At 41.1% G+C, this 21607-nt stretch overlaps 1 protein-coding gene across 6 annotated transcripts in view; it reads right to left on the minus strand.

Annotated features, from left to right (window-relative positions):
- The window catches only part of ZNF423 (zinc finger protein 423), a 230498-nt gene that overhangs the window by 89870 nt on the left and 119021 nt on the right, over positions 1-21607 (minus strand). For 4 of the 6 annotated variants that reach the window (XM_054079014.1, XM_009571208.2, XM_054079016.1 and 1 more), the window contains 2 exons: positions 6605-9828; positions 114-198 (listed from right to left, as the gene is read on the minus strand). In XM_054079014.1, the coding sequence (XP_053934989.1) occupies positions 114-198; positions 6605-9828 (3309 nt within the window). Of the gene's footprint in view, positions 1-113; positions 199-6604; positions 9829-11676; positions 11710-21607 lie in introns of those variants that run through there. The other 2 variants (XM_054079017.1, XR_008452089.1) reach the window with 2 other exon arrangements.

Genomic DNA, 21607 nt, shown 5'->3' on the forward strand with positions numbered 1-21607 from the left:
GATAAAAAAAATAAATTACAGCATGAATATTAACAAGTTATTAGAATAGTGAATTTCAAAGAGTAGCAAAAAACAAGCAGCCGATGAGTGGCCTAGTTTAAAGAATGTCTTACCAATCATATGGTTAGCGACATGGATTTGTATCTCTCTCTCATTCTCAAAGGTCATCTGGCACTTGATGCACTGATAGGTCTTTTTCTGTTTAATAACCAAAAAGAGATTAGAGAAAACTGCACTGTAGCGCAAAGCAAGTGTGATCATGAATATAGCATGTTACGTGCTTCAACCTTCCTCCACTGAGGCCTTTTCTGCTCATATATCCCCAACAAAACACTGAGTTGGACTGGGCTTTTCTGTGACTATAAATACAATTTCTAATTAACAGCCTGCTTTCGGAGGATTTTTAATTTCAACTTAGAAAATTTCAAATGATTTTGCTTGAAAATCTGATTGAGTACTTGAGCCACAAGCAGACTGCTCATGCCATTTAACCCATTGAAGTAAAAATTCCTGCAGAGGGAAATAAATGGCACTGAAAGGTAACTCTGTTTGCAGAAAAAGTTCAGCTTTCTCGAAAAATTCCATCTTTAGTTAAACTCAAAATACAGTAGGCAAAACACTTATTAGCTACTTGGGGAAGTAAGGGACAAAGGGAAAAATACATTTTGTAATGGTTTCTCATCAGAAATCCTGGGAAAACTGCATTACCACAAAGAATTGTTTCCTAGCACAATTTGTTGTGTATTTTCTCCATCTCAAAGTCATACCAGGTACGCTTAGCTGCAGAAGTTAGGAGGTAGCATGAAGAGAACAATTTATTCAAATAGAGAAAATGAGGTTAGCACTCACTTGGGCAACATGACAGGATAAAATCCAAGAAATCATTTGTAGAAATTAAAATCCATGTTGACAACTTAGACATCAAGTCAGGAAAAAAAAATTAACCACGAATGCTAAACTTTTGTACACTTGCAAAAACTCTTACTCTCCAAAGCAAGAGTGCAGTACTATGGTCCAATATGCATGCCCATTTATCGTATGGGAATGTGCCACCTAAACAGACAACTTCTGACATGCAGTTGAGAAAAATTGGGCCTTTTGTGCCTGCTTCTTTCCAGACAATAGCTCCTACTGCAACAGTTGTCACCAGGCATGAGCATGAGGTCTGTATCCTTAGGGCTAGACTGGATGGCAACAGAGTGTACGTGAAATCTCTGTGTGCCGGCCACAAGCTCGGTTAGCCAAGGAATGGATGAGAACCTCAAGCCATTAGCACTGAGAAGCCCAACTTGTTAAACAACACCCTCTTAACTTTTCTGAAGGAAAATATTTTGTGGGCTTTTTTTGTGCACTTTTAGATGCACTTTATTTTTTCTCACAGCCTTCACCCCATACCTAGGTATGGAATCTCATTTTAGGACAGCAGTAATAAGTCAGAAGTTTTGAGTTAAACAGAGAAGTTGCTTTCACCCCCCTGTGCGCGTGGGATCCAATTTCCTTGAGCACCTGCTGAGGGAAGAACAAATTAGGTGCTGCCGAGAGCTTCTTAACTACTTCCCACGTCATCAATGGCAACACACTAGCCTGCTGGAGGTTAATGAACATGCTGTAATACTAGAACAAATGCACCAGTCTATGGGTGTTACACGTATTCCATGATTTCTGTATGCAGAAATACGTGTTCGTACATGGGCAGGGCTTTCTAGGCTAAAATAACAATGGGCAATTAACATGATAATAGGAAGAAAGCTATACTCCATTGGCCAAAACCTGACACAGCCAATCACATAAAAGGAAATGGTTTGGATTGGCTAGATATCCCTAGATGGCTCAAGAAAGTATCCTCCTGGAATCCATTTGGAAATCAAGGCTGTTAATGGAAAAGCAGCTGGATTTCTGCAGCATTCTTTCTTGGGAATCTAATCTGGCAGACAAGCACAGCACACACATACGCACACGTCCACTCAAACACACTGGCATACACGTGCTGAGGGCTCCTAACTTTAAAAACAAAACACCAAAAACCTTGGAAGAAAAACAATGGAATCAGGCGGTGAATGATTCATGTGGTCACATTTAAAATTTGAAACCTTCCTCTTTACAACTTCAAAGCTGACTAAGTTCTGTGCCTTGATCAACACTTATCACTGTTATGAGGGTTCCCTAAGTAACTAGCTAAGAAGGACAATATTTCAGCTCAACTCTATTTCAAACCTTGAAGTTCTATTAAACACAGACAAATGATTCTTTTTTTTTTTTTTTAATTTATTTTGGTGCTTCTGAAAGCTACTTACTAACAGATTTGGAGACAGGAAGTCTTTGTTTATCCACAGACCCAGTGTGAACTCCTCCATACCATTTCACAAACTTATAAAACCATTTTTGTGGGTATAATGGCTTCACAAACATTATTAATGGGTCAGCTATCTCTTTTTAAAGTTTTGTTTTCACAAGTGGTGACAACAAAGGCGCTCAGACTCTGAGAAGCTTACACAGTCTAAGTGATGGCATCTAGGTGACACAAGAGACCAGATGAGCAGGCCTTCAGCTGAGAGCTCAACCCCATTAAGTCAAGATATTTAACTCTAATCTTGGCACAAAATAGTGTTAACAACAACAGAGTGTTCTGGTTTCTTTTGTGAAGTAACTATTGTTCCCATGGGTTTTCCAAACTGTCCTCCTTTAAATCTGGAAATGGTTTCCTGTTCTACAAAGAAAATATTCCTCCACTCAAGTGGATTTACAAGGGAAGAGAAGGGGTGTGTGGGAGAACAAAAAGAAGGAATTGCATCCAAGAAAGTGTGCAGGAGAAAAGGAACTGAGTAAAGCAGCACAATGGGGTTCATTTTTCCAACTTTCTAATGCCACCTCCTTTGCTTCTTCAGTCCAAAGAATCTAGGTGGGCTAAATGTAGTAACACCATTCAAGATGGAAATTTAATTGAAGTCTAAGCATTTACCATTGTCAACGTTAAACAAGCATTGTTCAGGATAACTATGGTATAAAATAAGGAAATTCTGTGTAAAAGAAAGAGCAGCTTGAAACGTGACTGTTTCCAGTATTACAGGGGCATGAGAAATCTCAATACCGATCAATTAGTCATGTTTCTCAAGACATGCTCTAGAAGACACGTTAAAAAGAATTGATAAAATTTATTCAAAACTGAAACTCCTACACACAGAAATACATTCAGAAAACCATGAAAGCATTACCTCTGATGCGACTGTAATAGAATAAAGAAAGGTTGTGAGATCTATGTGTGTGCCAGATACTGGATTGGTACCTCCAGTTGTGATGCCCATCTGAAAAAAGAATTCTAGTCCTACCAAACAGAACAGCTCACGTAAAACTATAAGGATCAAACAAAAATTGATGTTAGAACAATCCTTTACTACTAAAGTGTATATTATTTATTCCTCTTAGTAATGTTGCTTACAGAATACCATTGACTTGACTTAAAATCTCCTAATAACAAATCCTCCAATGCAGATGTTGCTAAGTACACAAGGCAAAAACTTTGCCTGTCTGAAAATCTGTCTTTGTTGATCATTATGACTGCATCCTAGTTAGATATCCTAGAAATGAAGGTGATCTGATCACAGATATTTCTTCCTCGCTGTTTGCCACACTAACACGTAAGTGAGGAAGACCAAATACAAGAGCATTTTCAAGGGTTATATGCTTTCTTTCATTCCTATGAATAAAAACACAAACCCTCAAAATTGCCAAGCACTCCTGAGTGCTTTCTGATCCTCATCTAGCTCTCCAACTGATTTTCAGACCAAAACTTCCGAAAATTAAATAGTAAGAAACCTGAACAATATATAAAAAGAAGTGCATGCCCCCTTTGTGGGGCTATATCCATGTGCATATATACACAAGCTTAGATACATACAGTAAAAAGAAACTGTTCTTTTATTCCTGCTCCATCTTTTTTTTCCCAAATATTTTCATTTTTTATTCATCGAGAGCTAATATTTATTTTCTCCCTTTCTTTCACTTTAGGTTTAAATCTGCTTTTAATTTTTTTTTCCTGAAATTCCTTCAGGCTCCCATGCTCACTTCTTCAATTCAAGAAATGTAACTGCTAGTGGAGTAGTTTCTGGCATTGAAAGAAGTTATAGATATTGTATGTCACCATCACCTTTTTCATTTGTCTGGATTTCATTCTGCTTATCCTTACTTATTCTGAAACATACACCCCCTACCTAAAACGTAATCTCCCTATACTTCCCTATTTTTTTTAATTACTGTACTTTGTCCAAACCTTCAACTGTTTTTCTGTTTAAGAAAGAAAAATCAATAACATGCTTATAAAAGAAATGTAAAAGAGCTCAAGAATTGGAGAAAAGCAGCTCTTCTCTGGACATCTGCAGACTACTCTGCATGTATTGTGCACTTAAGATTGCACCAGTAAAATGGTATTTTATGTGCGTGCAGAATGCTAACAAGATGACAAGAGAGATCGTGTTCAACTTGCTTAGCTTTGCTATGGAGGCAGAGAAGTTGAGTAAATGCTATTCTTGAAATACAGGGATCTATCACCATTTAAAAGACGGCCTAATTCTTTGAAAAACCCTGTGCTAGGCAGATACAAAAGGCACTCAATGCCTCAAGAAAGAGTGAAACACCAATAGTTTCTATGTGAACCAATATCAGAATTCAGGTCTTGTACCTATAATGAAGGATAAGATAATGAATTATTCCTAATAACAATATATCTATTTCTGGGATGCATATCATAAAGGTCTCCAAGATTAGCATATGTGCAGGCCATAGCCACCTGTGGAAGGTACCATTTGCCACCATCACAAATGCTGATTTTTTCATTATCTTCTACAAATGAAATAAGACTTTTTCCTCATGGGATGAAATTCAAAGCATTTACCTTATTGAAGAACTTAAAACTCTCCCCTGAGAGAATGAGTATGGAAGCTGTCACTGAAAAGAAAGAGTTAAAGCAAGAAATAAGAGCAGTAAATGGCAATGTATTCTCCTTCTGACAGCTGATAGAAAAGAAAAGGTAATACTTCAGGCTATATGCACAGCCATATGAAGTAAGATTTAGTCCCACCTAAGAGAACAGAGTGGTTTTAAAGAATTTAGAAGGAAATAAAGGCCTGAGAAGGACGAAGGAGAATGGCCTATCCAGAGATCCAGCTGAACTCTCAAAAGGTATCACACCAAAGGATGGCATTCAGGCCAGTGGGTGCTGAGGCAGGCAGTGCTGTGCTCCAAGCTGGCGGTGCACAGCCCAGCTGGGCTGGATGCTGCTGCCCAGCACACCCCAGCGCTGAGCTGGACCTAAGAAGTCTCACTGGGAACATAGCCTGCACCAGCTCTACTGGAAGCATCTTGGCGTCCTTGGGCATACCGAGGGTCTTCTTTTACTTACTGAGCCTCTCGTGTTCTAGCAGAATGGTATTTACAGGTTCTTTTAATGCAGTAAGATGTGTTTGTGGGTGCTTTAATTAGTAGATTGACATAAACAGGCATCTACGGCTGGAATTATTCATTAGGAGTTGGGTGCCTAATTTCCTTAGATACTTTTGAAAATCTCACCCCATCATGTTTAATTAAAAATGTCAGATGATATCAATACTCAGATGTGTGTGCTGTTGGTCTCCCGAGAAGATTTCCAAAATCTACTTCTCATTCCATCTGTTCCTGACAGAGGAAGGACTGACTTGGCCCATTCTTGAACCAAAACATCAACAAATAATTTTAAAAGACTATAAACTGCAAACAGTATTAATCTCCTGAGTAGGTTTCTGAAACCTTACTTGGATCTGCATGTTCCCAAGTATCTTGTAAGCTAAGAAATGGGAAAGCAGGCGATCTGCAAAGATTAAAGGAAAGCACACTTATATGTAACCTGCATTAGGCAACAATTTTCAGAATTGCTAAGAAAACTATTTATCATAGATGAGGGCCATGAGGCAGATCCTTTCAAAATTACTTTTAAAATCCCACACACAGAGACACACACAGACACGCACATATGCACACAGACATCCAGGTAGCCTCAGAACGTTCACTTTGACAGACATGCATAAGGACAAGCTCTCTAGCACAGAAATTTTTTCTAGGTGAGAATTTGAGGGGTAGGGTGGAAGTCATTCCCTTTTTCCTCAAAAGTTCTTTTACCCTCCTTCTCATGTTTAGTACCATGGTAAGAAATAACCTTATTCATCAAGTACGACAGATCAGATTTTGGTTTTGGTTTGAGTATTCAGCATCTCTGTTTTTCATGGCAATGCCCCAGCTTTTCCAGATCTGCCAGGTCAATAGCACCAGAATTCATGGACAAACTCAGTCCCCACTGTTCAAGCATCTCAGCTTTCTGTTAGGAAATCTAAGGCAGTTTTATGGTAAAAAAACTGAAGCACTGCCACTAGGAATCAAGGAGTCTGCAAGGCTGAGCGATATCTAATCTTTCTGTGTTCGTTACTCTATATTTCCTCCTGTTTTGTTGGGTTTTATAGTAGCATAGGTAATTTTGACAAGCAACAGTTTGAAAAAAAAATAACATCAGATCAATTCTCAGTCACATTGACGGTCTACATTTTCCTCCTCACACATTTTAAAGTTCAGCTGTACTTACTCTGGGAACAGGGGACGTCTGGGTACCTTTCCTTTGACCACTAGTCTCAGGTGTCAGGTCTCTGTGGTCTACCTGAATGTGGCTTTCCAGGTCTTCAGCACTTTCAAATTTAACACTACATTCTGGACACCTCAGACTGCCACACGGTCTCTCGTTCACCTCCTGTGGAGTCAAGCCCGAAGACTGTCCATTGGTGCTCCTGGTCATGCACCCAGCACAGAGGCCATAAGGAAGGCCATTCACATCCAACTTTACCAAGTCCTGCTTATTCCGGAACTCCTTCAAGCACAATGCACACTTGTAGAGTTTTTGCAAGGCCTGGCCGTTAGGTGATGAGGTTGCAGAGTTTCCTGCCAATTTCTGCATATGGAACGTCCCATGAATTTTCAGCTCAAGTGTAGAGGTGACCGTCTGCATGCAGACAACACAGCGAAACCCAGTGAGGGAGTTTCTGAGATCTGGATGCATCTGGCAGTGCTCGATAAATTCCTCCTCGCTCTGCAGCGGCATTTTGCAGATCCGACATGTCCCTGTATCCAAACTCTTGCTGTGAGTGACTTTGTGCTCTGTCAGGGTCAGGAGTGATGGGAAGCGTTCCCCACAGATGGGGCACATGTAGTGCTTAGCTGGGCCTCGATGGGTCTGCATGTGTTCTCTCAGGCCATTTTCTGAGAAAAAGGTCCTTGAGCAGATATTACACTTGTGGCTACCTTTGATGAATTCTGCTTTCTTCCTAGAACAGTCATCCTCCCCAGGCCTGATGTTATGATCTCTCAAACGATGGTTCTGTAAGAGGACCTCCATAGTGTAGGCAGCCCCGCAAATGTCACAGCCATACATGGGCTCAGAAGCATCTACATCATCCTCACTGGCTTCGTGACTGTTGGAAGTATCAGGATTCTTCATTAACATGTTCTGGATATCTGCTCCTTCTGTTTTCTTATTTGTTGGGGTCATGCCATTAGCTGTACCGTTCTCACCGCTAGCATCAAATACACAGTGTTTTTCCCGCAAGTGTTTTTCAAGCAAGATGATGGCATGAAAAGCTTTGCTACAAAACTTGCAGTTGTATTTTTTGCTGTGGGTTGTGATGTGGCACTGCAGTTCTACCTCTGTGCTAAAGGTCTCGCCACAGAAAATGCATTTGTGAGACTTTGACGGATTCCCCAAGTGACTATGCTTCACGTGGATCTGGAGATCCACCTCCTTCCTAAAATCCCAGTTACAGGCTGTGCAACGATACATCTTCTTTTCATTGCTATGCTTGACTGCCAGATGTACTTGGATAGATACCTTGGAATCAAAAACTTCTTGGCAAAGGGTGCAGTGATACAACACAAAAGTATGCATGTCCAACAAATGCTTCTGCAAATCATCCACTGAAGAAAACTGTTTGTCGCAGCTCTCACATACATAATGAGTTGAAGTTGTCATGTAATGTACGGTGAGATGTTGCAGAAGAGACTCCTGGGAATCAAAGTCTTCTTTACACTGAGGGCAAGACTGTTTCCTCAACAGCAACTCCAAATGCAACTTTAAATGGGTTTGAAAACTTTCAAAATTTGAGAATTTTAGATCACACTGATTACATGGGTATTCACCATTAGACACTGAGTTTACGCTAGCAGAAAGCCGTTGCCTTTTAGGGGAAGAGACTTCAACATCAGAAGAAACTGGACTCTGCTCTGCTTTTGACTTCTTATTGTGTGCCAGAGGAATGTTCTTGTGGTTTTCTTTAATATGCTTTGTAAGCTTCAGGATGGAGCCAAAAATGGGGGAGTTTGTGCAATAAGGGCATGAATAAACTTCCATAAAAGACTGTGTTGGCTGAATGACAGGGGAATCCAATTTTGAATTTCCTACATTGCAGTGAGTTTGCTGAATATGCTCAGTCAAGGTTGCTTCAGTCAGAAAGCCCATGGAGCACTGGTTACAGAAGAAAGCATTGTTGCCATCTTGAGGGGTAGCATTTGGGCCACAGTGAGTAATACGGATGTGTTCTTGTAAGCTATTGATATCTGCAAACATCTCCGGGCAGTAGTTACAGTGAAAGGCAGAAATGTTGCTAAACTGCATCATGGGATAGGCATGGTTTTTATGAACTTTTCTCACGTGTTCATTCAAGTTGTACAGTGTAGGCATGGAATCAAGGCATATCTGGCACGTGTGGCTTTGCTGAGGTTTGTCTGCATGAATGGTCTTCAGGTGGATCTCCAGAACAGCAAGGCTGTTGAAGTCGCGCTTCGAGCAGTATGGGCAGCTGTAAGTAACTTTAGACCAGTTCTGGCCTTCCTCTCTGTCCACAGACCTCATTTTCTTTTGTCCTCTCAAAGGCTTTAAGGTCGAATCTGGGGTGGAGCCTCTTTCCACTGATGCACTGGAGTCAGGTGTTGCGCTGCTCATAGATGCCACGCTCCCCAAGACTGGGTCAGGACTGATGCTGTGATTGCTGGAGTCAGGTTGCCTGTGGCTGTCCAAGTGGCAATAGACTTCCTCCACTGAAGAAAACTGCTCCGGGCACATAGGGCACTTGTGTTTTTTGTTGGCATGGGCTTGATGAATGTGTGAGAGCAGCGAGTTTTCATCTGCAAATACTTCAGGGCAATGAATACACTGCAAATCTGCCTTCTCGGAAAGCTGTGGGTGGCGTGTCATTACGTGCTTCTCCAAATCTTCAGTCTGACTGAATGTCTCTTCACAGTAATCACACATAAAATCATCCTTCTTCACCTCTTTCTCAGTCTTTGCCATATGTTCCTTGTTCTTTTTATGAGCTTGCATGTGACTCTGCAATGAGCTGGTAGATGAAAACCCACGTTTACACACAGTACACTTGAACGGTTTGCTGGAGCTGTGGGTTTTCAGGTGAATTTTGAGATGGTCGCTGCGAGAGAACGCAGCCTCGCATTCATGGCAATGGTACTTCTTATCCCCTGTGTGAAGCTTTATGTGACGATCCCTACTTCTCTTGTGCTTAAAAAGCCGGCTACAGTAGGTGCATTTGAAAGGTAGTTTGTCACTGTGGATCTGCTCGTGCCTTTTAAGGTAGCTCAGGCGAATGAAGGACTTATCACAAAACTGACAGGGATACGGCAGGCCAGTCCCCCCTTCCTCCTCCCCGATGCCGAGATCACACCCATCTCCTATCATCTGAGTGGGTGATGCAACATCTTTGCTGGAGGGAGATGAAGCCACCCAGGAGAGTTGTGGGTCGTCATCACCATCTGTAATGGGAAAGCAGAAAGGAGATTAAAAACAATTCCCAGTGCATCTGTGAAATAAGGACAAAGCTCTCAACAACACTATAGGCTTCTGTTACTACAGCATAAAAAAAAATCAACTAAAAGAAAAAAATCTCAATTTCAAAGGAGGTTTGGGAAAGAGAAATAAAAATATATTTGTACACATAATTCACAACTATGTCAACAAATAATATTAATAAAAAGCATTTTCCTTTAGCAGGTTTAACACCTGCTCACTGTACTGTAAAGCAATAAACAATGAATAAATAAAGCAAAACACAATGTGCAATGAAGCAATACAAACATGTTGAAAAGCTACAGTGTTAAGTGATCACCTGTGATTTTGTGGGTCTTTTTAAATGCTACATCAAGATGATTTTAAGTAATCTCTCCATTAAACAAAATCCTTTAGTTCTGTCTCAAAACTGTAACAGAATTAAAGGCTGCTCAAAAACAGAGCTGAACATCTAGGTGAAATAAAAGCATCAGATTTGAGACAGCTCAAGAAAATCAGACAAGAGATCTGCACCATTACCACATTCATTCATATGAAAGATAATGATGCCTGCATGGTACAAAACCAAACAAATTAAAAAAGCCCAGAAAATCACCATTGGAGATGTAAAGACATCACACAAGAATCAGCTTCAGGATAAACCAACAATGGCCCAGCCTCTGTTTTAGTAACTATTTCCTTTGCTCAATATGAGGCTCTGGAAAATATTTTATAATTTGATATCACTATAAAGAAACACAGCATCGACTCCAGCAGCAAAACAGTCATTTTAGGAAAAATACATAAAATGTTGGCAGCTTTCATAAACAGAATTGTTAACAAGAAACAGAAGAGAGTGAGTTCAAATATCCTAATTCCAATAAATGCGGAGATGTCGAGTGAAGCAAAAATGCCACTAGTCCAATATAAAACTGAACCACGGAATGAAGCAAAACTAAAATTCATGTAAACGAGGGAAGGCGCTGACCACATATACATTTGGAGAGTCAAAAAAAAACCCAGTTCTCCAGATACATTGTCTTTATAAAACATTTAATGTTCCTACTTCAGCTCTTACTAAAGCAAACCAATAAAAAAATCCCCAACTGTGCGTGTAGGCTGCCACACGCGCACTCCTTGTGCCTGCCAACTACAGAGTCACCAAGCGGAGAAGAGCACATGTACGGCGGAGAAGCTCTCAAAGAAAGGCTCAGCTAATGAGGATATCACCACCGTAAGAGGCTAGCTCCTGTGGCACCGTTTGCTTTGGCAGACTTCCTTTTTCATCCCAGGAAAAGAGAGAGCGGAGCTACCTTGGAAAAACTAAACCAAATAATCACACACCAAGCAACTCTTCCGGCGTGACGGGGCTGCCTGTTTTCCAGGATGTGCAGGGTCGGGCACCCGCTCCTTACGCCCTGTGCTCCTCAGGGAGCTCGTTCCCCTGTTTAACTAAACCTCCTGCTCCAGAGCGACACTGGACACCGAGAACGCGCTTCCTCCTGCTCCCAAAATGCACCCCGGCTCTCCACAAGCACCCACGCTTTTAGGACGCTCAAGTCCTCTGTGCTCATCTAGCTCCTCCGGTGGAGCCCAAACCTAAAACGCAAGCGATGAGCCTCTGATTTTTACGTTAACTTTTCTCAGGCTTCATTCCCCCAACCATGAACCAGTCTCTCTCTCTCTCTCTCTGCAGCTGCAACAAAGCCTCGTGTTCCCAATTTAAACCACCTCCGCTGCCCACCCCGCTGCCAGCACAGCTTCGCTGTGCCCCAGGGAGCCCCCATCTCCCCATTTCTGCCGCCAGCAGCACCCGGGGCTCCCTCCCCACAGACCTGCGGCCACGGGCCTTCGGAAGGAAGGCGGCAGCCGGCTGCCAGCGCCTGGATTAGGGGCCCCGGGGAGGTGCCGGTAGCTCAGGGTTGGCTAATTCCCTCCTCTCGCCAGCTGGGCTCCTCCAGGGGAAAGGAGACAAAGGGGAGCAAGAGGGGGATGCTAGACCTGAATTAGGGCAGCACATGTTGCATTTGCTATCGCTACTGCTGTCTACCGGGGCAAAAAAAAGAAGAACAACGGGAAAATAAGCACACCGCCACTGTGTTATTTGCTGGCTCACCGGCTCTAATTAAAATAATTGCAAATGTCCACTTTCCAGAAGCTATTATAAAAATGTATGTATTTTAAACATCTTCCCTTTCGCAGCCAGATTGCTCGTGCCTCGTGCTGGGCAGCGGCACATGGAGGAAGGACTGCACTGGGGAGAAAGAGCACTTACACCGGCTCCAGTGAAGAAAGCTTCATTGTTCAGCTTTGAAACTGCAGATGCAATGGGTCAAATCCGGTGGTAACACAGGCTGGGCCAACTGCTTTAACTTTGTTATATCCATATGCCCTCATGCCAACTATTACACTGGCCCATCATGCAAATTGAACAAATCTTTTAGAAGGTCTTTTTTCCCCTCTGAAACAAACCAATCTACCTCAAAATGCACTCTAACATTCAAACAGGGCCAGTTCCCCTCCAGCTGCTGCTCTTCAAACATATTGGGCTATTCAGAAAACAAAATCAAAGAAAGCTGGTATTACTTTGTGAGTGATGCACAAAGACATTGCTGTGCTAATATAATCCGGATTCAAAAAAAATTAACATTTCGCAGATTGAAACGCTGGGTTTGTAATAAAAATGGAAGCATTTACATAGGACATTGAAAGCAAACATTGTCTCCCTCTGTTATCTTAATTCAGACCTTTCACCGATTTTCATGTTTAACTTCTGGATTCTTTTTACTTAACAATTTAAAAGAATTAGGAAACTTTAACCCCCAGAAATGACCCACCTAGACTTCCTTACAAACAAGATACTAAATTACTAAAGGGCTAAACTGAAGAAATTAGGGAAAACTCATTATCATTAATCTCTTTATGGAATGAAAAATAGCCCTGCTAATTTTAAATTGCCATATTAAATTGAAGGAAAGACCTGTAATGGACTGAGAAGGAAATTCTTAAGGTATTTTACCAGAGTAATATTTTAGTGAGAAGATATATTTTAGATGTAGTGTGACATGTCTGGCAATGATGGTTAGAATAATAACTCTATATTAATGCAATCAAAGGAACGTAGCAGAATGAGAAAAATCACTTTCAAAAAGGAGATTAAAGTCATTAAAAATGGCTAATCCTGCAGAGTGGGACTGTTCTAAAATAGAGAATCACATGGCTGGTGCTAGGCTTTTGTCATTTGCGCATACGAGAATCAAAACAAGTACTAAAAGGGTAAGAAAATTCAATAAAAAGTTTAATTAGGAAAAAAAGAGCATTAAGGAAGCGTCAGGATGTCAGTAGTCCTCAGGATATATGTGTGGGTCATGAAGTTTAAAGGGCCAAACTTGATAATCAATCTCAAAATGGTACAGTAATTTAGCAACTTAATGTTCAGCACGTTTACAGAACTGCAAGCATTTATCATCATCACTGAGGAGCTAATTCCAACCTCAATGCATTCAATAAAAGTATTTTTCCTTCTAATAAGAGCAATTTGGCCAAACTGCAGTATAAATCATACTTCATTCTCTGTTTATCTTCCCAATAACATAAGCAAAGTTCAGAAATATTCTTGTGAAGCTAAACCAATGACATGAAATCTTAAAAAAAAATGTGATCTCTCTTAGAAAGGAGACAAATAGGAGTAAGCAGCACTGTCATCCCAGCATACATTGATGACGTTGATATATTTATTATTTCAAAGTTATTTTATTAAGATATAAAATTGCCAACACTTTCACCCATCTCCCTGTTCAAACCTCCCACCAGACTTTTTACTAAGCCACATTTGAAGCGGTTGCAGAGGGACAGACCTGCTCAGCTGCCCAGTAACCCAGGTGACCCCAGCCCAGGGCTCAGCATTTGTGGGCAGAGGCTGCAGAAACCTGGCCTAACCCCCAGGTTTTTCTCTTGAAAACAAAGATGTGCACAGAGACCTTAATTATTGCTGGCCCAGACCTGAAGTTTGTGCTTGTCTAAACTCTTTTGCTTATCAATGTAGAGCATCACTGGGTTCCCCTCCAGTGACTGACCTCCCTACTCTGCCTCTCCTACGTGTGGAGGGTCCAAGGGTCTCTTCCACAAGGTCTCCATACATTCCCACACAGAGCAGGTATGTTGCAACATGCAAGGTATGGGAGGCCAGTTTATTCCAGCTGGTTTGGGTGCAAACAGCAGCACATACAGAGCACCACGGAGCTCAAAAGAGGCTGCACAGCCTGCCCAGGCATCAACAAAATATACAGGGTTCAGCCAAAGAGGCAACTTTGAGACTCTCCTCCTGAGTGCAGAAAATATCTCCATACAGGACAATAAATTCTGTTAGGTTTATTCCTCCAACATAGAGCTAGTATACAAGAGGAATTGTCAAATTAACAAAAAAACAAACCAAATGTTGAGGAAAGGATTGCTGTTTGATTTAAGTTCAGACTCCTGGTTCTCCTCATGCCTCTCTATGGGACGCAAGTTAAAAATGGTCAAAGCACTCAACTTGCATTAGGCCATTGAGAGCTGATGGAATCCTAGCACCCAAAATTACTTAGAAAACAAGCTTGGCATCATAAGACATGCTTCTGAACTGTGTTTCAGTTCCTCATCTCCATAATAGAAAAAAGCCATCTGCTCCTCAAGGGCAAATTGTAGGGCTTACTTCTGTATAGCTGTGAAACCCCGGGACATCCTCAGATGGAAGGCCCGATAGAAACGCTACCAATTTCAATAATTATTATTATCACAGACGCTTAAGTATGAGAATACAACACAGAGAGTGAGGATGGAGAAATCCTCAGTACTGGTTACAGCAAATTTTGCATTGCTGCACTGTGTATTAAAGCCAAGGATAGATCATTACAGTGGATTATCCTAAGACCCTCACATAGCATACGCTGCTCATTTACACTGTAGTGCTGGTGTGAAATAATGCAAATCAAGTTTGCATGGCAAATGTTTTCAGTTTCAATATTTTTAGTGCACTGTGACAGCTTTATACCTCCAATTTTTGGGGAGTGTTTAGCCCCATTTTCCTACACACTTCCCACACAGTTATAACAAAATAAATAATAAAATACATCATTACTATTCAAAATCCTATTTTCTATGCATATATCAGCTTCACTGAACGTTTGTTGTGTCGCAGAAGGCAATAGTGGACTATGAACTATCAGCTCTTGTGGCAATGAAAGACTTTTTATGCTGACACTGCACCTACTTCTGCATGGCACTGTAACTGCTGGGCAGCGACTGAAACCCAGCAGTAACGCGCACTCAGACACTAAACAACAGGAAAAAGACTTCTAAAACTTATTTATCTCTACAAATAATATCATGCAACTGTGCCCCAGAACTTGTCTACCCACTCTCAGCCGTGGCACAAGGGATGGGCCCTGGGAAGTTCAGGCTGCTCTGAAGAACCCTTTATACAGCTTCAGTCTTCAGCAACATCAGCTTCTTCACAGAATAGGCATCACAGCTTTTTATTTTAAGGCACCGTGCCTTTTTAAAATATATATATCTAAATATATATATAAAATATTCAAAGCAAACCTAAAATTGCAGAAAAAAACTAAGAGGTGCTAATCTAAGTGGCACCACAGGCAGTGCTTTCGTGATTATCCATGACTTGAGAAAAATGCAGTTATACCTAATTATATGCTTATGGGGTAAGCATTTTTGTTGGAGTAATTTACCAACAGTTAGTGACTCTTTTTCCAGCTTCTCAGCTTTGCACTGCAATTCATTTTTAAGTGAAGTTTTTAAAAAAGAAAGCAAGCCGTCTGGCTCAATGGCATGTATATATAATCTAATCTTTCTTCTCATGCAGAGAGTAACTTGGTATTTAGAATACAAAATCAGCACAAGATGTAGTGCAGAATCTCACACATTAAACTTGCTGGGATGTCTGCCACAGATAAACTGTTGCGCACAGACAGTTTACACCTCACTGTCTTTGTTTAAATCTTCCTGTAGTGATCAAAGATACATCTAATTAGTCTTTTTTACGCCGCAAGTTAAAAGTACACAGGAAGATGTCTATTGAAGCTTAGTCGATATACAGAAATTTGTTAAGCCAGACTAATGCATGCCTGAGCCCTAGTCTCCCATTCGCAGAAATATCAAGACTCAGTAATGACCATCGATAGGATGATATGCAATTCTACACAGATGATAAAATCAGAAAGTTATTTTTAATATTATTTTTCTCATATCAAAGAGTCTGTATTTTGCTGGTAACAAAAAATTAATGTATCATTAAATAAGTTCTTTCACACTTCAATAAACGACATAATAAGGGTTGGAGGAGAAAGTTTTATGTTAGATCTAGGAATCAACTAAATGCTTTCAGAGTTGAATCACTGTTTTTCTTTACTCCCTTTGGAAAAGCAGCAGATACTATATTCTGCTGTGCATCGTGGACTTGGGACTGAAAACAGCTGCACTCTAATTACATGTAAAGTATACCAAAACATTCCTTTTATCACAGACTGTAAATCTGTTAGCATCTGTCTCTCCTTTGTTTCTTCCACAAGATACAAGCTTGTTTCTACATTTTTCTCACCTGTAGCGGTGATTAAAATTCATTATAAATGAAAGGAGTGAACACTAAAACAAGTTCCTCTGTGTACAGTTCTAAACTCAAATTAGAAACAGCTGTTTGCTAATTCATGCAGTGATGTTTTGTCGTGCTCTGTGAATCAATAATAACTCACCCTATTTCTACTGAACTGTTAGGATTATACATATATTTTGCTTAGCAACTTGCTCTTCAGAAATGTCCAAATGCACATTTAGTCTCCATTAAGTGTGTTTAGAAGATGATACCAGCAAAATCATCAATGAATTAACAGAAAGATCTTAATAGCTTGCTGCTCGTGCTTACGCTGCTACCTAGAGGGTCCTGTGCCATTCTTGTCTGCTTTGATACCGACAGAGCATTTAGAAGGCACATTGTAAGCCAGATGTAAAAAACCAAAACTTTATACAAGGTCACACGCATACTTCACAAATGCAATAATCACACTGAGAGGATAGTACAAAATTAGAATTTCAGCTATGACATGTACCACTTTCAAACATAAGGAATGACAAAGCCCTTAGGAAAATAATCCTAGTAGAATAATTATTACTTATAATAATTAGTTATAAAATTAGTTATAATAAATGGTAATACTTATGCTAATTGTTACTAATATTTCTTCCTATTACATTAGCCAGAGCACAAACTTCATACGACCCTATTGGCCTTCCACTCACACAATTATATTCTGCACTTCTTGCTACTTGATGTCAACATTTATCATGATTTCAACGCTTGATTATACAAAACAAAGAGACAACACACAGCGGTTAAGAGCTTTGCCTGCTTTATTTTTTATCTAAGTCTAAGGATACAAGCGAGGTGGTTGCAACATTTTGAATGGACTCCATGGCAGATTTGCAGAGCCTTGTTGCAGCAGGACTGGGGCCAGCCCTGGCCTCTGTACTGCCACCTTTGCAGAGCCAGGGATCCAGCCTGGGGTGGATGTGGGAGAGCATCACTCTCCATAAAGTTCTCTGTGATACATGCAAGGAAAGTCCTTTTTTTCATCTATACATAAAGATGTTTTCCCTTCCTCATAGTTTCTTTTCTGTTAGCAAGGAGTGCACGTCCCATACCGCACAAACCCTAGCACTGAGACTCTGAACCACACACAGAGATGCGGCCAGTGGAAGAGCCTTTCTGGTAGGGTGAAATGCATGAGATTAATTTCCTAGATTTATTATTTCCTCTCTCCCATCTGATTGAGCAGCTCTTAAATACATATAGCAGGCACCTGTTCTCAGGCTGCTATGCTGGGTACCCTTAGGCATATGCGGTCGGACAGACTTGGCTCACGTTCTTTCCCTCAGTTCACACCCATAACCAGGCATTAGAAATACAGACTAGCTGCTGTTTGGAGAAACTCAATGAATACAGAAGCTGAAATTAAAGAGAGATAGACTTTTCTCCATGAACTGACCAGATCAGTGTGATTTAATTTAATGCTTACTGTGCTCATTTTCATGTTTCTGAATTGTACTTTCAAGTGAAGATTAAGTCATCAATTACAATCCATTTAGCTCATTCATAAAATTCATTAAAGGGTCATATCCTGCACGGTGAGCAGGGAGCCCTGGAAGCCAGCACTGACAAGGACAGGCAGCACCCTCCCACAGGATATTTAGCCTGTGCACAATAAAGTCAGAGCTCAGTTTGATGGTGCAGGCACCAGTCTGCAGGAGCAAGTGCCTTTAAAACCAGGGCAATGGCAAATTAGGACAAAGAGAGTTTTGCCAAGACCTCTCCAATAAGACGCTGTTTTTGCTAAGACAAACACATATCTACCTCTGCGCTGGTAGACAATATTAGAGTGGTATTTCCATTTCTGCAGAACACGCTCTCAACTTTTCGGCCACGTGCCAACTCTCAGACAAAAGAACCACTAAGAACGGAGAAAACTGGGACCAAATACCACAACTTTTTTGTGTCTTCTGGCTGAAGTCACTAAAAGTGATTGGATTGCTACGATGGCATTCTACGATGAGATCTTCAACTGATGCTACACAGTAACCTGACCTCTAGGAAAATTGGTTTGCAGTCCCATTCTTTAACACATGAAAAGTATTTTCCCAAGAACAAACTTTTGCTCCTAAATGAGTACTTTCCATCAGTGCTCAGCAGAAGAGATGTCTATTGCCAGGTTCCAAACCCAAGAACAACCTCATTTTTGAAACCTCAGCTCTGCACAGGACATTACTGCCAAGCTTTCCAGCCTGAGGAATTTAAAGCTGGTCATATTACTACAGCAAGTTGTAGGGGAAAATAAAACCAGCTTGTTAAGTTAGAAAGAGTAGGCTGTTGCAGACTCTCATTTTGATCTAAGTGGGAAAACTGTGACGCACTTACACACTTCATGGGTTGACGTTCATGATGAATAGATCTAATGCTGAAAAACACATGTTGGCTGAAATTACTCAGCAATAAACAAACAGTAAAAAACAACAACATCTAGATTTTATGCTGCCTTCAAAGAACCAGGGAAGAAAAAGCAATAAATTACATGTGACAGTATCAAGTAACTTGTTTTATAGCAACGCATATGCATTATTGGTCTGACTTTCAAACGTGTTGTGTATTCACATCAATCCTATTGAAATCAATAGGAACAGCAGTTACAACACTTCTGAAAACTCAACTGACATACATATGAAATATAGCCAGTCCTACATAGAGGTATTTTCAGAAAGGTGCACTTACTCCCTGTATCTTTCATGAATTCACAGTCAAAAATTCCTGCAAATACCCTGAATGGAAATGAGGCTGCACTTGCAACCATCCCAGCTTCCAAGCATCTTGTGAAGGCCTCAAGGCCCTTCACTCGCCTGGTGTTGGAGGGGTTCATGTGTCCCAAGTACCCTAGCAGGTCTCCCTGGAGCTAAGGAAACCACCAGCTCTACCTGACCCAAGCCTGGAGTCAGGGTTTGCCCCAGCTAAGCAAATCTCCCATTCGTTGGGGATGGTATGTGTTATGGCAAAGGACAATTAGTTAAGACTTTGGGTTGCTACAGTGAACAATTTTTTTTTTAAAAAAATCCATTTAAAATGATAAAAGAACACCCGCAAATGTAAAAGCACACTGCTGAATATGAAGCACATTCCCGAGTATCATTTAGATAAATACCAGTCGTGAATCTTACCATGTTTGTGACAGGTCTGAAGGGAACTGCATTAAACAGAGGTGGGAAGAAGCTCTCCACTTATCATTACCTCACAGAAATAACTGAAAGGTTTAGAAAGAAAAAAGAAAATAACAATAGATTTTGTGCTATACAAGATGAAAGCCAAACAGTGGGGCTTGCCTAGGAGAGACGTGTAGTCCATGCTCTATGGTAATGTTACTTCTTTTTTACTAACAGTATCCATCATTTTAAATAAGAAACGGCCTTTAAAAATGAGCAAGCAAACAAAAGTGTTTGCCACTCAGCAAGAATCTTTCTTGGTACATCACTGTTCCCCTACAACAAGCGTGCTACATGAGAGACCTTTGAAGTTTAACCAGCAGTGACCTGGCATCCATGATCTGAAGACTTGCGCTGCACCACACAACAAAACCGTCCGCTGAAAGCTGCTCTCTTCTTCCAACACATCTTTGACCTTTTGACTGAAGGGCCCAATGACAAATTGTGTGAACATGCTCTCAGGTCTTCAAAGGAAGAGATGCAGGGACAGCTAAGGTCTACCTTCCCAGGGCTAATGCTCATGTTGGCATGGCCTGAGAAGGGATCCTGCACCTAGCTTTGCTGAGTGCCCAGGGAGACTGTAGGGATGACCCCAGCAATGCCCGCTCCCCAGCACTGCAGGGTCACATCACACCACATAGCCCTCTCCTGCGGACACCAGGCAGTAAGGTGAGATCAGCCCACACCATGCCCCATATATCTTACAGTATCAGTCTTCAGAGAGACTTTTCAAGCCTCTCTAAATTCTTCAGGGGCTTCGCAGGATGTCAGCCAGCACCGACCACACTCTGAAGAAAGCCTCCCATAGGGAGGATGCTCATCAGTGCAGGCAGGCAGGGGGAGCACAGCTGGGAAGCCAGAGTGAATCCAACCAGGAGATGACAGCCTCTCCAGCTGCGGCCGTGCTGCCAGCCCCAGCTGCCCATACCACACTTTGCCCATATATTGGAACAGGTGCCACGTTCCTTAAAGTTCCCTAAAAGCAAAGGTATCTTCCACTTGAATTGTTTAATGCAGTCTTAGGTGTTGATTGTCTGTATAAAGATAGCTCTACTTTAACCAACCGCATAGGTTTTCTTCTGGCTGCACACACGTGATTGTTTTTTTCTTTCCACAAGTTTGAATTGTATGATTTATTCTAGTTAGTAACTGCCTCCGTGCCTTGGCCACAGATACATGAGAGAGTGAATTTATAATGAGGAAAGGTGCAGGGCACAATTATTTGTTTAAATGGGATTAAAATTAGGGTTGGAGTGTACGTTGAATCATCTCAATTTATCCCTGAAGAGAAGGAGGGACAGCAAATATCTTGGCACTTGCAAACAAATACCTCTTTCCCCACTGTTTTTCCCAAATAGCACTCCTTCCATTTCAGAGCAGTCTCACACAGATATTGGCACCAATATCAGAGAATTAAATGAAATAAAGGCTTTCTCTCTAACTCTACCCACATAATGAGAACTGGCTATACTTACAAAAAAAGTATCTGGGAATGTTATTAGACTAAACAACTCAGTAAAAGGAATGAGGAGGCGGTGGGGAGAGAGATTGAATTTACCCTAGAAAAACGCATCTTGATACTACAGGTCCAGAAAGCATTTGGGTTTCTGTAGAGAAGTCCACTAAACCAAAAAGTGGGTGAAAGCTGGAGGTGGGTGTTTAAGGTAGGGGCACTTTCCTGCAGAGGAAAAAATTGTCAAAAAACCAAAACAGTAACAGTAAAACACAAAAGAAAACAAACAAATAATTCTCAGGGAAGGCAAGCATCAGAAGTTTGATAGCCACATATGCGCCTCCCGAACAGGCCTGTTCAAGGAACTATTTCCATCAAAGCAACGACTGGAAACACATGCCTCCCCTTCCCTCCCCAGGTAAATTAATCATTCTTTTGTTGGTTTTCTCCAGATGTGAAATGGTTTTGTACCTGCTCCTAGATCTCACATGCCCAGAAACCCCAGAAAAGGGGGA

The sequence above is a fragment of the Cuculus canorus genome, chromosome 13 (genome assembly GCF_017976375.1).
Source record: "Cuculus canorus isolate bCucCan1 chromosome 13, bCucCan1.pri, whole genome shotgun sequence".
Taxonomy (NCBI): Eukaryota; Metazoa; Chordata; class Aves; order Cuculiformes; family Cuculidae; genus Cuculus; species Cuculus canorus.